General features: G+C 40.4%; 1 protein-coding gene across 1 annotated transcript in view; it reads right to left on the bottom strand.

Moving 5' to 3' along the window:
* The window catches only part of pdpr (pyruvate dehydrogenase phosphatase regulatory subunit), a 65666-nt gene that overhangs the window by 21088 nt on the left and 27177 nt on the right, over nt 1-17401 (bottom strand). The window contains 2 exon segments of the mRNA XM_034184459.1: nt 8330-8522; nt 11611-11760. Coding sequence (XP_034040350.1) covers nt 8330-8522; nt 11611-11760 — 343 coding nt within the window.

The following is a 17401-nucleotide window of genomic DNA, read 5'->3' as shown; positions in this document are numbered from 1 at the left end:
AGACCATGCAGTGCTGCTGAATTCTATCCTTGCGGGCTGCTGGAGCGCTCTGCATCAAAACAGCAAGTGTAGTCTCTGGACAAGTTGCCAGATTTTGGCTGCAACTCCGCACAGCAGATAGTGGGGCGGTGTGAGTGGCCCGTGGCAGCGCTTACTGAGCCCGCAGACTCGGTAAGCGAATCGGAGGCAGTGAGAGCAATCGCGGTGATGCCGATCGGCCCGCCTGATGAGGACGCAGAACACAATGCACAAAAAAAAAATCCGCGAAACTGCGAGGCCGTGAAAGCTGAACCATCATATAGCGAGGGACCACTGTATATATATATATATATATATATATATTCCTTATATATAATGACAAACGGACACCGAATTGTGGATTTTGTGGACATTTGAATTAAATATTGAAAAGCCCATCTGGTGTACATTTTGCATTGTATCTCAATCAAAAGTGCCTCAATCACTATCATTTTTCTGTTATGGATTTACCTACATCACCAAAATTGGATGGAAGTTCCAATTTTATGCGTGTTTGTCGATCTTCCACAAAGAAATGACAAATTGTGCATAGCAGAGATAACTAATGTTCTGTGAAATTTATATGATAAAGAATTCAGAAACTGAAAAAGTTGAAGAAAAAAAAAAAACTTTGATTCAAGTGCATGAACTAAATGCATACTCCTGACATTTAATCACATCAAATTTAGCATATGAAAAGCCACTTTAAACAAGACTTTAACCATGAAAATGTTTTTCCAAGGTAAACATTTGTGGAATTAGAAACTGGTGCTGGCAGAGGTTTGCGCTCTTTGAGCGCGGTGCTATCATTTCCTTTTAATATTGACAAATAATGCCATCCTAAATATCATTTCAGAAGTATTCAAGTGAGCAGATTCCTTCATGTTTGTGATATGCGACTGCATAGGAGATGAACTTCACCTTTTTTCTTTTAGAAATATATATATAGATAACATTTCTTTATAATATAAATCAACTATCAGATTTCTAGCTAGTTTATGGTTATTTATCAATGATATATTGATGAAAAAAATGTTTTAAATCTATGATTTTCAGATTTACAACATCCAGAAACGACACACTCAACATGTTGGAAAGGTTCTGTTGTGTCCGTAGACTATGGCCTTTGAGTTTTGTAGAAACTAAACATTTGCGGCTCCTTTGGGCCTGGATGGTCGCTCTCAGAACACAGAGAGCTCCTTTTGATTCTTCTCGCAATGTTGTTGGCAGACGGCAATAATTTTGAAATGTGTTGCATGCGTAGACAGTAACAGTTTAGGAAGAAGGTATATCATCACATCTATGTGTTAATTACTACTACTGTAATTACTATTATTTCTGAGCATGAATTTGGTAAAAAAAAAAAAAAAAAAAACAGGAGTTGATGAAATGCTGATAAGCATGTGAATTGTACACTTCATGAATAAACATTAGCAGTGATAACAACCTCAAGTTCAAAATACCCTGGCTGGAGATATTTTAATGCAATAAAATAAAAATGTTAGTGGTTTTACTATTGATATATAAACATGGATACTTGGAATAGGTTCATGTGATTATATTACTGAAATTCATTTTGATATATATCCCACCACCGGGCATACAGTGGGTAAAATAGGTATTATTATAGTTATTAATCCAGAATCATTTACTTTGGGATTAATAAGGTTCTTTCTTATTGAACACGTCACCATTTTTCTCAGTAAATTTATTTCATAAGGTGCTACTGACAAACTCTTCACCAGATGTCAGTAACAACCCAAGAAATCCACACATACAAAGAAATCAAACCACAGATGTCCATAAATTATGTGTAATAATGTGAAATGACAGGAAAAAAGTATTGAACACCTGAAGAAAGGAAGGTACAAAAAGGTATGAAAAGCCAAGACACCAGCTGAAATCTAAAAATAATTACAAAGCAGTCCTGCTCCTTGTCAGTGCAAATGAATACCAGCTAGTTCCCTCCCAACTGATAGCCTATAAAAAAGGTGCCTCATCACCAAGGTGTCACACAAGAAACATCTTATGATGGGTAAAAGCGAAGAGTTCTCAAGAGCTTCGCAACCTTAATGTTGCAGAACATACTGACTGCATTGGTTACAGAAGGATTTCTGAACTTCTGAATGTCGCAGTGAGCACTGACCCATAATCTGGAAGTGTAAAGAACATCATTTCACTATAAACCTGCGACAACCAGGTGGTCCTCACAAGATTACTGACAGAGGACTGAAAATTATTATCAGAAGAGTTGTCCAAGAGCCAAGAACAGCTTCAGAAATATCTAGAAATAGCAGGTACAATTGTTTAAAAGAAAACAGTAAGTAATTCACTCAACTGCCATGGCCTGTATGCACGCTCACCATGCAAGACTCCATGGTTGAAGAAAAAGCATGTTGAAGCTCATTTAAGTTTGCTGCACAACATTTAGACAAGCTTGTGGAATACTGGAAGAATATAGTCTGGTCAAAAGATAGCAAAATTGAACTGTTTGGATGCCATATTACACTCCATAAATGGCACTGCACATCATCCCAAAAACACCATACCAAGTGTGAAGTTGGTAGATGGGAATGCCAATACGGCAAAAGTAGAGACAATTATTGATTAAAAAAAAAAAAAAAAAGAAAAATCTAACTGGACGATGAAAATGAAATTGGGGTAGACATTTCAGCAAGACAGTGATCCCAAACACATGAAACCTTCAAGATCTAAAGACCGTTTATGTAGAAAAATGGGCTAAAATCACATCTAAGTAATGCATGCAATTTGTTTCTTCATACAGGAGAGTCTTGAAGCTGTCATTACCAACACAGGCTTTTGTACTAAGCATTAAATAAATTTCAGTAAGCGTGTTCAATACTTTCCCCCCCATGTTCAGTTTTATTACATAACTGTACTTGTTTTGGTTTCTTAACGGTAGCTTAATTTCTGTAACTATGTGTACATATGGATAACTTGGGTTGTTACAGACATTTGGTGAAAATTTCATGTCAGTAGCACTTTTAGAAAGACATTTACTGAGAAACATGGTGATGTGTTCAATACTAACTTTACCCACTGTATGTTGTGTCCATTGGCAATGAAATGCATCCCAATTTCCAAGAGCTATAATCCCCTGGAAAAAAAAAAAAAAATCTGTGTGCGCTTGTGCACTATTTTAGGGTTAGTGAATGAACCTACTGAACAGCACAAAAAATGTGGTATTTCACATAGACATATTTCATTCTAACAAATGGCTTCTGAGCAACACAGATGGACACCTGATTGTGAAAAAGGTGAAAGGTACAGGGCATAGGTGGAATTGAACCCCAGACCTTCTTGCTGTGAGGCCAGTACAAACTTCTGACCCAAAGTGCTGCCCAATAAAGGTAACTTTTCCAGCCAAGGCAGTACTCATCTCCACGTGGGTGGACTGAGACAATACAGATGTCTTGTTGAACGCCACAGACAAGTAGCCTAAAACATATACCTGGATATAATCCAGGCCTGTATGCTGGTAGTCCAGCTCCTATCCCACAGACAGGGCTATGAAATTAAAATTGTGAAATCCAAGGAAAATTTGCAGGGGTCTGAGGAGCTCTCAAAAGAAGCGCTTACAACACCAATTCCAATGAAGTTGGGATGTTGTGTGAAATGTAAAATAAAAAAAGGAATACAATGATTTGCAAATCCTCTTCAACCTATATTCAATTGAATACACCACAAAGACAAAATATTTAATGTTCAAACTGATAAACTTCATTGTTTTTGTGCAAATATTTGCTCATTTTGAAATGGATGCCTGCAACACATTTCAAAAAAGCTGGGACAGTGGTATGTTTACCACTGTGTTACATCACCTTTCCTTCTAACAACACTCAATAAGCGTTTGGGAACTGAGGACACTAATTGTGAGTGTCATTACTGGGTATAAAAGGAGCATCCCCAAAAGGCTCAGCCTTTCACAAGCAAAGATGGGGTGAGGATCATCACTTTGTGAACAACTGCATGAAAAAAATAGTCCAACTGCAGGGAATTTAGGGATTCCATCATCTACAGTCCATAATATAATCGGAAGGTTCAGAGAATCTGGAGAACATTCTGCACGTAAGTGGCAAGGTTGAAAACCAACATTGAATGCCCGTGACCTTTGATCCCTCAGGCGGCACTGCGTTAAAAACCGACATCATTATGTAAAGGATCTTACTGTGTGGGCTTAGGAACACTTCAGAAACCCATTGTCAGTTAACACAGTTTGTTGCTACATCTACAAGTGCAAGTTAAAACTCTACCATGCAAAGTGAAAGCCATACATCAACAACATCAAGAAACGCCACCGCCTTCTCTGGGCCAGAGCTCATTTGAAATGGACAGACACAAAGTGGAAAAGTGTGTTGTGGTCTGATGAGTCCACATTTCAAATTGTTTTTGGAAATCATGGACGTCGTGTCCTCCAGACAAAAAGAGGAAAAAGACCATCCAGATTGTTACCAGCGCAAAGTTCAAAAGCCAGCATCTGTGATGGTATGGGGTGTATTAGTGCCCACGGCATGGGCAACTTACACATCTGTGATGGCACCATCAATGCTGAAAGGTACACCCCCAATTCCAATGAAGCTGGGACATTTGTGAAATGTAAATAAAAATAGAATACAATGATTTGCAAATCCTCTTCAACCTATATTCAATTGAATACACTACAAACACAAGATATTTAATCTTCAAACTGATAGACTTATTTATTTTTGTGCAAATATTTGCTCATTTTGAAATGGATGCCTGGAACACATTTCAAAAAAGTTGGGACAAAAGACTGGAAACATTGCTGAATACTCAAAGAACACCTGTTTGGAACATTTCACAGGTAAACAAGTTAATTGGAAACAGGTGAGTGTCATGACTGGGTATAAAAGGAGCATCCCCAAAAGGCTCTGCTGTTCACAAGCAAAGATGGGGTGAGGATCACCATTTTGTGAACAACTGCGTGAAAAAAAATAGTCCAACAGTTTAAGAACAATGTTTCGCAACGTTCATTTGCAAGGAATTTAGGGATTCCATCATCTACAGTCCATAATATAATCAGAAGATTCAGAGAATCTGGAGAACTTTCTACACGTAAGCGGCAAGGCCGAAAACCAACATTGAATGTCCGTGACATTTGATCCCTCAGGCAACACTGCATTAAAAACTGACATCATTGTGTAAAGGATCTTACCATGTGGGCTCAGGAACACTTCAGAAAACCACTGTCAGTTAACAGAGATCGTCGCTACATCTACAAGTGCAAGTTAAAACTCTACCATGCAAAGCGGAAGCCATACATCAACAACATCCAGAAACACCGCTGCCTTCTCTGGGCCTGAGCTCATTTGAAATGGACAGACACAAAGTGGAAAAGTGTGCTGTGGTCTGATGAGTCCACGTTTCAAATTGATTTTTGGAAATCATGGACAAAAGAGGAAAAAGACCATCCAGACTGTTACCAGTGCAAAGTTCAAAAGCCAGCATCTGTGATGGTATGGGGGTGGTAGTGCCCATGGCATGGACAACTTACACATCTGTGATGGCACCATCAATGCTGAAAGGTACATCCAGGTTTTGGAGCAACACATGCTGCCATCCAAGCAACGTCTTTTTCAGGGACATCCCTGGTTATTTCAGCAAGACAATGCCAAGCCACATTCTGCACGTGTTACAACAGCGTGGCTTTGTAGTAGAAGAGTACAATCACTAAACTGGCCTGCCTGCAGTCCAGACCTGTCACCCATTGAAAACGTGTGGTGCATTATGTAGCGCAAAATATGACAATGGAGACCCCAGACTGTTGAACAACTGAAGTTGCACATCAAGCAAGAATGGCAAAGAATTCCACCTACAAAGCTTCAATAATTAGTGTCCTCAGTTCCCCAAAGCTTACTGAGTGTTGTTAGAAGGAAGGTGATGTAACACAGTGGTAAACATAACACTGTACCAGCTTTTTTGAAACATGTTGCAGGCATCCATTTCAAAATGAGCAAATATTTGCACAAAAACAATAAAGTTTATCAGTTTGAACATTAAAACAACGTTCCAACTTCAATGGAATTGGGGTTCTATTTAAATGATCCTAGATTCCACCTTTCATTTAAACTGTCAATGATAATGTTGAAATAACAAAATATGACTTTCCTGTTAATTGTAAACCAAATTATGCACTGAGTCAGAACAATTAAACTACGTGAAATTTTGACTGACATGAATTAAACTACATGAAAAGCTGAAAAGACTGTTAAAGCATTTCAAAATCCACAACTAAAGCTTGTAGAATATTTTGAAAACCATGGTAAAATATCAATAACATACCTTATAGTAAAAAAGTCACTTATGTTCTTGTGTAAATTCCTGTAAATCAAGTCATGCTACAATATCTTTTTCCAATTCCTGGTTTAATAAAAAAAATTCATCCATCCATCCATCCATTTTCTTCCGCTTTATCCGGAGTCGGGTCGCGGGGGCAGCAGCTCAAGCAAAGCCGCCCAGACCACACACACCTCCTCCAGCGTTCCCAAGCCAGCCGAGAGATGTAGTCCCTCCAGTGTGTCCTGGGTCTTCCCCGGGGCCTCCTCCCAGTGGGACGTGCCCGGAACATCTCTCCAGCGAGGCGTCCAGGGGGCATCCAGAAAAGATACCCGAGCCACCTCAACTGACTCCTTTCGACGTGGAGGAGCAGCGGCTCGACTCCGAGCTCCTCACCCTATCTCTAAGGGAGCGCCCAGCCACCCTGCGGAGAAAACTCATCTCGGCCGCTTGTACTCGCGATCTCGTTCTTTCGGTCATGAGCCAAATCTCATGACCATAGGTGAGGACCGGAACGTAGATCGATCGGTAAATCGAGAGCTTTGCCCCCCTACTCAGCTCTCTCTTCACCACGACGGTCCGATACAATGACCGCATCACTGCAGATGCTGCACCGATCCGTCTATCGATCTCACGCTCCATCCGTCCCTCACTCGTGAACAAGACCCCGAGATACTTAAAGTCCTCCACTTGAGGCAAGGACACTCCACCGACCTGAAGAGGGCAAAGCACCTTTTTCCGGTCGAGAACCATGGCCTCCGATTTGGAGGTGCTGATTTTCATCTCGGACGCTTCACACTCAGCTGCAAACCGCCCCAGTGCACGCTGAAGGTCCTTATCTGAAATCATGTTTGAACAGCACAATGTTTATTTTCCAGGGAGGAAAAAAAAATTCTTACCATGTGTCTTACCATTCGCTTTTCCCCCATTCGTTTTCCCTTTCGGGTGTGTTCATGAAGACGACTTTAAATTCAAGCCAGCGCCAATTCCACAGATTGTGAGTAATTATCAAAGTTTTTCAAAGCGTCTTTCTCGTCATCTTCCCTCTCTGTCTGACAATGTTTTGTGACAGAGACATGCCGCAAAATTCTTCTTTTAAAAACTTGATACCTCTTAAAGTATGCGATGTCCACATGCTACTTTTCACTTAAACTCAGTGACAATCCCAATTACAGGGTCAAATGCGAACACCACAACCCCCCCGATGAAATCTGCAGAATTCCACAGAGTTTTCACAACCCTGCACAGAGCCACTTGTTCTGTATACGAGTCATTTGTAGTAGGGAATAACGTCAATGAAATATTCTATTAGTCAATGAACTGTTTTTGATGTACAGCATTCTGCTTATTGATTCAAGTCAAACACAAAATACCACATGACCATTATCCACCACATTTATGGGTAATTCTTTAACTACGGGCACTATTGGCCTTGTAAATGTAATTTCCACCACACCATTGCCTTACAATATAAAGCGCCTTGGGGCAACTGTTTGTTGTGATTTGGCGCTATATACATGTACTCTGATGTCACTGTTTATCTCCATAGAAACTACCCAAACAATCTTTCATACAAACTGTTTAAAGAGACATTACAGTGTTGTGGTGGAAATTATGGCAATAGTGTGGGACAACTACATTTTATTTAAAAAAAATCACAACAGTTGAATTATGTTTTGATTATTTTACTGATATTTTATTCAGAGACATTTTAAAACATTAGAAAAACTGTTTTTTTTACCATTCATTTTTATCATTGAAGATCAAAGGTCTGGGTGTGGGGCAAGCACAAAATGGCAATATTTGCATATAATGATGCTGAAAAAAGGTGAAAAAGCCATCATAGACTACTAGAACAAATTTCTTAAAACACTGTCATTGTAAAGATAACTATAAAAGTGTGAAATTTCCCCCTTTTTCTGTTTTTCATACAATATGATCAAAGGACATAAGTGCCCGTAGTCTAAGAATCACCCTTATATCATTTACTCACTTTCCAGCTCCTCCAGCAAAAGTCAAACCAGAGGAGTTCATGCCAGCCAGAACATAGTAGCCAGGAACACCTGCAGTCTCTCCCATGAGACAGCGCATATCTGGGGTGAAAGACTCCGGACAGTTGACCAAGTGATGGATCTCAGCTGACTCGAGACTCGGCATTCTTCTCAGCAGTGCACTCAGCATTGGCTCTGGAAGAAGAAGGGTAATAAAATAAAAAAAGGACCACAAAGTTCTTAAATATTAACACAAGAGAGAAACTTTTATAAAATGCAGTATAGGATCAAAATGAGTGCTGGCCCAAAAGCCTTAAGGGCCTTTCAGATCACGCACTTTATCTGCTTCAAATAACGCCTCTTTTTGTATCTGAAGCGTTGGATGCATCACGTCGGACACAGCAAGGGGGTGGAGATTTCTACGTCACACTGTGGCTTTTCCACAGCCCGAAAAAGCTGAGCAATCGCCATCTTGGATTTGCATCTGTCAGAACCACCATCTCATCTGAAACAAGTAAGTATGGTTTTAATTTCCAAATCAATAAAGGTTTCTAAAGAATCTTTTATTGTATTTTTTACTATTTTAATTACAAGTGTTCTAATGTAAGAAACTTTTTAAAAACTGTAATGAACAATAAGTAATCAGAAATTAATTTTGAGGTAAAAAAGAAATTGCAAGGATTTTCTTCAGAAAACTGCTGCTGTATAAATCAGCAGTTCTGTGACACATTTCTGCACTGTAGTCTTCCGTGTTTTGGCCTGACACCTCATTTCTATTGGACAGCGTGAAGCTATGTCACAGCGCACAGCGGAAAAAGTTGGAATGGGTTGAACTTTGACCGCGGCAGCTTGACGACAAGCAGCCATTCGTCGCTTCAAAAATGCGAAGCATCTCTTTGAATATAATTGTTTTTACAGTGATTCATGCCGCGTCTAATGCTCTGAATGCATGCAGTGTGAAAGGCCCTTTAGACTTGTCATGTCAGGGTTAGATTGTGACGTTTGCTGCCTTCTATGAAAGCTCTGACTGATGCAAATTTTTTAACATCACACTGCCATCAGCTGACCTAGATAAAGTAATAAGCTAAGTAAAGCCATGTAAAACCACTTTAAAAAATAAAAATAGGTTTCTGCACAGACAATAATACTTGGTATTACTATTTAAATTTTCTGACCTGGTTTTGGATGGGGCGAGGGGGGTTCTTCAAGTAATCACCCGGGGATCTATTTTGTGAATGTACCTACTAGCCTTCAAATGAAGACTAACTGCTCTCCACATTGAGGGCTTTTAAATGGACAAGCAGCACCAGTTTTCCCATGGGTGAAAAAATAGTCACCACATCAATGTTCTTCATTAAAAAAAAGTAAGCAGACCACGAAAATCAGTGCATAAACTCCAGCATTCACAGGGTGCTCCTGTTCAGTCTTTTAAAAGTCCTGCATGACTGTGATAAAATTGTCAAACTTGTGCTGTTTCCTAAGTGTTAAGGTATTTAACTGTACATTTTGATCATTTTAGTTTTCATTTCGTCATTTGATGTTCTGTATTAGACAGACAGAATAATTAATGGCATTATTCCAACAATCCGATACAGTAAGTGGCAGTATGCACCACTATCGCTGATAACCATGAAAAAGTTGAAAAAGCAGTGTTATTTTTGTTATTAATTGTTGAATTTATTTTCAGACTGTAGCTTTGAGTTGCTTCATTATTATATGGCATTGTATAAAAGAGACAGAACAGCATGATAATAAAACGATAAACACAAAGCACAAGCGCTTATTTTTATTATAGCCCTCATGGCTGACGAAAGCACTGATTCATGATGGATTTAACTGATCATGTGTTTTAAAAAGTGGCAACCATACTGAAGTCTCGCTGTCTGCAAAATGTTAGCCAGACCAAAACAATGATGGCAGCATCAAGAAAAAGCTTTGGAGATGCAAAGAAATTAACAATCCAGAAGACCAGTTATCATGGTCTACTGGATTGGGTATTTTCAAGTTGAAATCGATTGCTTGGCAGAGTTTGGCAGCAATCAAACCCCTTGCTGGCAGAATAAAAGTTATGCAACATTTCACACTTTTGATGAATCTTTGTCGTATGTCTTTATAAGTGCTGCAATTAAAGTGCTATATTAATATGTCCACAAATCATGTGCAATAACAGCTCGTTTACAAATCACTGCACTAATGTCACCTTACCACATCTAAACTCCATTTCACATATTGTAAAGAAGATGCTCCTAGCTCCTATCTCCTTTTCAATCCCAATCATGTTTATATTATATATATATATATATATATATATACACACACACAGGGTTGGGTAGGATTACTTTGGAATGTAATCCAAAACTAATCAGATTACAAGTAATCCAAATGTACATACATACATGTAATCCACATGTATTCCATCCATCCATTTTCTTCCGCTTTATCCGGAGTCAGGTCGCGGGGGCAGCAGCTCAAGCAAAGCCGCCCAGACCTCCCGATCCACACACATCTCCTCCAGCTCCTCCAGGGGAACGCCAAGGCGTTCCCAAGCCAGCTGAGAGATGTAGTCCCTCCAGCGTGTCCTGGGTCTTCCCCGGGGCCTCCTCCCAGTGGGACGTGCCCGGAACACCTCTCCAGGGAGGCATATATATATATATATATATATATATATATATATATATATATATACACACACACACATATTCTATTTCTACCTCAGTTCTTATGTCTTGTACTGTTAGGGTTAGTATTATCATTGCTTGTCCTTGCACACGCTGTTTGATGAACATTTTCCTCTACTTGCACCCACCTTGTGTGTTATTTAAGAGCTGACGTAATGTGAATTTCTCCTCTGTGAGAGCAATAAAGTTTATCTTTAAACTAAAGCTAACTCAACCACACAACCAGATCAGAAAAGTAAATGGGGGGAAAGAAAAGCTGAAAGCACAGAGAGCTTCAATCTCTGCACAGGATATTATTCAACCACTAAATCTCACTCATCTTCATATGTATATATGTATTCTATTTCTACCTCATTTTCTTATTTTATTGTATTACTACAAGTATTATTATTATTGTTTATCCTTGCACATGCTGTTTGATGCACATTTTCCTCTATTCGCACACATCTTGTGTGTTTTTTTAAGAGCTGACGTAACGTGAATTTCTCCACTGTGAGATCAATAAAGTCTTATCTTCTCTTGTCTTCAACAACTTATGTGGAACCGAGTCACGGGGACCACTAAATCTTTACACAGAAATTAATTGTTGCACCATTCCTCCTCACCAAAGTGGTCCCAGTCTTCCTGCATGTTCTGGATCTCCAGCTGGTTGCGACCTTCAGTAAAGATAGGTTTAGGGTTCTTCTCGTAGCCCCCTGACAGCAGACCTCCCTGCCACGGTCGCACATATATCCTGCCATCCATATCGATCACCACTGGAGACAAGTACACAAAGTCACTGAGACCACCTGGGATTCCATGTGTTAATAAATGAGTCAAATCAAGTGGAAAAAAAACCCATAACATTAACAATACCACCTTCTTCTGTATCTCCAATGATATCAAATTTTACATGCAATATTATAAGTTACATATTTCACAAAGTTGTTTCAGTCCATATCTGAAAACAAATCCTAACAAATGTAATATTCAATATCAAACTTTCCACAGGTGGTGGTTAATCACATTGTACACATGAACTGCTGAAAGTAAACAAATATAACGCAATGCTAAAATACCCTCAGCCATATGAAGCCTCATGTTCTTTATAATTCGCAGAACAAGTTGTTTAATTAATTATTAAGATCCTGTCGTCTTACATACAATTTGTACATGTTCAATGAAGCCCCTATTAATCAGCAATGTTTTAACAGCGTCTGCAGGAGGCTTTGAGTGTGCGTGTACACAAGCTTTTGACAAAAGCAGAAGTTATGCAAATCAAGGAATATTTGTAGATCATCCTGTGCATTTGCTGGTAATAATGAGACAAATTTAACTCCATAGAAAGTTAGCTACCAGCCTGCGACGTCACCCTGCTAACAGCCGCAAAATAAGTTCAGAGGTGTTATTCGGTTCCAAAAATGACATTTTCAGTTTTAGAACTGTTTATTTCTTGCTAGCTTTCACATAATATATGACAAAGAAGATATATTTACTAGGGGTGTCGGAAAAAAATCGATTCACGTCAATCCGCGATTCTTATTTATTACGATTCTGAATCGACCCAAAATGTCCAAGAATCGATTTTTAAAAAGCATTTTTTTTTTAACATTTTCTTGCTTACTCACTGCGTGTACTGTTTGTCAGGCAACAGCTTCCGTACTACAGCATCCCCGCGAGGGGAGGGGGTGGTCCGGCGTGCTTCAAACACTCGTGAGCTGCAGAGTTCAGTGGCTGTAGCTTAGCATGGCAGACGAAGATCTAATTCAGCCAGCTGAAGGCAAATGTTTGGGCGCATTTTGGATTTTATTATTTGCAGCGTAAGAAGGAGCTTGACATGACTTATGTGTTGTGCAAAATCTGCAAAATGAAAGTCAAGTACTTCAGAAACACTTCAAATCCGCAAGCCCACATGCTACGTCATCACCCGGAGCTAAAAGAGGGGAGCAGCGGTCTCTGCCGACTACTGACCAGTGCTTCGCTAAACTGCCAGCCAACTCCTTACGAGCAAAGCAGATAAGTAAATTTACATCTAGAATCACTTGATTAACCTTGTAAAGATGCATTTTCTTAAACAAACATTTTTAAGTAATATAACTATTTCTCAGAGCTCTTTGAATTGAAAATTGATTCTGAATCGAATAGTCACCCCAAGAATTGGAATCGAATTGAATCGTGAGTTGTTGAACGATTCACATCCCTAATATTTACACACAAATGAAAGAGTTTTGCAGCTAGCTCCCAGGCTGTGACATCACCATGTTAACATCCGCAAAATAAATTCAGAGGTGTCATTAGGTTCCAAAAACAGCATTTTCAGTTTCAGAAGTGTTTATTTCTCACTGTCTTTTACATAATATATGAGAAACATGCATATAAACACACAAATCGAAGCGGTTTTGGCGAGACCAGCCACTGACATCGCTGTACAGCTCTACTCTGATTGGCTGTCACACACGCCACTCAAAAAAAAAAAAAAAAAAAAATGTAACTGGTTCACACAGAATGTGAGTTTAACCTCTCAAAATACCTCTTAAAATAAGTCAAGGTTAGCCATTGTCGAACCTGTCCAAGGTCTGTGTCCCAAGAATGTTCCCTGTGAATTTGAAGACTGTGGCAGTAATAGAACTGGGCTTATGCTGTAAACAGACAGATGGACGCCAGATCTTCGCAATACCCGATGGCCAAATGTTGGCCTCTGGTAAAATTAAATAAAGTGCCCAGAGAACACAGCGATGCCACGGCCACATTTCAAGTGATCAAGCACCTACTTGGAATGCTATACAGGCTTTTTAACAGTAATGCTTACTGACATTTCTGAACATTTCCATAAAATTTACCATTCTGCTACATATATTAGCATGGGGCCGAATATTTTACCTCAACTTCTGACTTTGATCTTGACAAATTTTAATCAAATTATGGTGCTTCTAAACATGCATAAACTCAATGTACCTGTCTGAGCCAATAAAATTAAGTAGTCTTAAGATAGAATACATTGAAATACAGTGAACGCAAGCACCGACACATCCCACAGTGCTACTGATTATACTTAAGTTGTTGTCCATCCAACTGCTCCTGTTTTTTTTTCCCCTTTCTTTCTTTCATTCGGGATCGCCACAGCAGATACAGCCAGATCTGCATTGGCATTTGGCACAAGTTGTCCGCCAGATGCCCTTACTGACATAACTCCAGTGTAACCTGGAGAAACACACATAGCCGCTGGTGTCCCAAAGAGGTTCCCATCCAAGTACTAACCAGGCCCGCACTGCTTACCTTCTGAGATCTGACAGGATAAGGCTGACAGAGCAGATCGGCTGCAGACTGATTATACTGAAAAGTATATCATCATTAGATTAAGAATTAGAATGTAATACTGGCACAGTATTGCCAGCCAGAAACTTTACCACTGCACTACCATTGCTGTCCTATAAAAGGTGTTGAAAAATGCCTGAAATCAAAAGGGAGATAAACGTATTTAAAAAATAAATAAATCAATAAAACCACACATTTTATTTCAAATTGAAGGATTCAAAGGAATTTTATTGTCATATGCACAAAAGAACATGTTCCCTGCACAATGAAATGTGTCTACTGCATTTAACCCATTCTAATTGCCAATTAGGAGCAGAAGTCGCCATTAGGCGCCCGGGGACCAGCTCCAGATGTACATCCCTGCCTTGGTCAACAGCAGGGCTGAGCAAACCAAGACCGACCCATAACAAACGACACACATAACACACAACACACATAGGCCGGCCCGGAACATAAACACATATAAAAAAAGCACACATGAGGGAAGAAAGAGAAAAAAAACCCTCATAGCCGCTGCGTTACACAGCAGCAATGAGGAAAAATACCCCATCAGCACAGAAAAACATTAATCACACAGACAAACAAAGACGCAGGACGACAACCGAGATTTGAAGGACCTGTTTATCAGAACACTCCGGAGGCAGCCTATTAGGCGCCGTCAACAGCCATGTCCGACAATCCTGGAAGGGGGAGGGGCTCAGCCCTGAGCAGTCCACTGTCCACAGTCAACGTCAGAGCTGGAGAAGCTGAGGGGAGGGGGATGACCAGGGAGCGAGGCTTAAGTGTTGATCTTCTTGAGGAGGTTTTTTTTTTTTAATCACAGCGGCCTTGAAGTGCAGCTGTGTTTGGGGAAGCCAAATGAATATCCAGATTAGCAGACGCCAGAAAGATTCCACAGTTCTGAGAACAGAGTGGCTCTCAATACATCTGAATGTAGGATGTGGTCTTTACTGACGGTCAAAGCGGGTTTCCAGAGCTGCAATCCTGCCCGAGATGTTTTCCAGCGTGCGGTTAACACCCGCCGACTGCGCAGTCACTGCCTTCCCAATCGAATCAATCATGTAGGGCAGCCTGGACGTCCCAATTAATGCTGCCTCCACTTTCTTAATTTTCTGGTAAACCAGGCATGTCCTGTGGACAGTGTGTGGCAGACCACGCGCTGCGTGTTATCATCTGATGGTCTGTTTCACCTGAGACAGCCTGTCAATGTGCACGCCGTGCGCTTGCTTGCTGAAGCCCGTTGCAACAGCGATATATGTTTTTATGTATGTCCACGTGAGGACAGCAAGCAGAAACATGTGCGTCACACGGGACAGTTCTAAGTTCATGTCTGTCCAAACACAGTATGTGTTCCCCAGCTGTGACGTCCAGAACCACAGATCTCAACAGCTGCTGCTGTCTGCGGCAACACCCCCTGTCAGTTCAGCACACACACCGACATGTCACTCTGTTTCTGTGTTATGTGATCATTTCTTTTTAGTCATTTGTACTGCTATTTAGTTATCCCCCCCATCCGCAACACATTTGCCACATGTTGCGGATGGGGGGTGGGGGGGAGCGCAACACGTGCAATTCACACGCACGGCACGTGTTGCGGGGGGAGCCGACACTCTGGCATGCCACACTCGTGGACGCACTTACACAAATTTCAGAGCCAGCTCAAAAGTGATCATCTGCTCACTATTTTCATGCTAGATATTCATGTGTCACCTGGAATTCAGCCAATACCTGCCGCGAGAGGGATCGAATGGGCACATTTATCTTTCAGCTGCTGGTGTGCACAAATAATTGTAGCAACAGGTGTACGAGGCGCTGGAGGCAGCTCCAATTTTACACATATTGCATATGATTCCTGCTTTGTGCGCAATTCAGCCACATTCGTACTATGTGTGAAGGGGCCCTGAGGTTTTCCAGGGAGATAGTTGGACTGCCTAGAAGTATAATCAGGACAGTGGTTGAGACTCTCACAGATCACAACCTCTTGAACAGACATAGAATGGCAGTGAGACTCCAACAGGTCAGTACATGTACAGCATGTGGGGAGGGACCTGAGACATCTCTCCATTTTTTTTTAGGTCAGTGTCCAGCATGGGGTAGACAGAGGCAGAGGTTTTTGGGTGCCTTTATCTTGGAACCTGATCAGATTAGGAAACTAAAGCTGAGAAACCTGGTATCCTTTATCAAGGGTACCAAAAGATTTAACTAAGAAGGTTTCTTTTGTGGGGAGCAATTGGCCCGTTTGTAGCCTCCATTCTGCTGGGCTGACAGTTCACCCCCCTCTTTCCTAACCTAACCTAAAGCCCCCCTGACACTTACACGACTTTGATCCTCGCACTTGCACGCACTTCGTCGTGATGATCCCACCCGCTGTGTTCTCAGCTGGACACCGTGTTTTGTTCCACTGGATGCCACGACTTGTGCGCTGGATGCTACGTATATAAAATAATTATTTTGTAGGGGATTAGTCATTTTCTCTCCGAGTTGGCTGTTGAAAATGCCTCTAATCTCTTCTGGAATCACAGAGGGCTGTTCAGGCTGCCACTTTTCTCTATCACACGTGCTTAATGAGGTGGAGAACGCATTGGAACCGTCTAAAAAGTAAGTATTAATGTTTATGTTGTAATATCTTGGTAAAACAGTGGCATGTTCTTTCCTTCTTATGAGTAGCTGTAAAAATATGTTTATGATAGAATTAGCATCTCGTTATAATTGTTCAGATGAGCTGTGCTCTGATGCGGTGCACCGACGCAATCACTCGCACTCACACGTAGTGTTTTTGACTTGTTAAGAGTGAACAGAAGGGAACAGATTGCCTTCTATGTGCTATTCTCATGGATTTACATGACAACAAAAGTAATTTTCATGTGAAAGCCGAAGTCATGGAAATATGGTGTGTGATTCTGCTGTGCTGATTTTAGCGCTGAAACATGCACTAATTAACAACTGTATTTGTTAAACAAGTAACAACTGTGTAAAAAAAAATAAAATTGAAAAACTGAATGACTGATTCACCCCATTCAGCTTTTAACTTTCAAGCATCAGATCTAAAAATAGAAATAGTCCAAATGAAATTGCTTAAATAAGATTACTAAAGGAGTTGTA

This window comes from Thalassophryne amazonica, chromosome 2 (genome assembly GCF_902500255.1).
Source record: "Thalassophryne amazonica chromosome 2, fThaAma1.1, whole genome shotgun sequence".
Lineage (NCBI taxonomy): Eukaryota > Metazoa > Chordata > Actinopteri > Batrachoidiformes > Batrachoididae > Thalassophryne > Thalassophryne amazonica.
The sequence above is the reverse complement of the archived record's forward strand: the minus strand, read 5'-3'. Positions and strand labels throughout refer to the sequence as shown.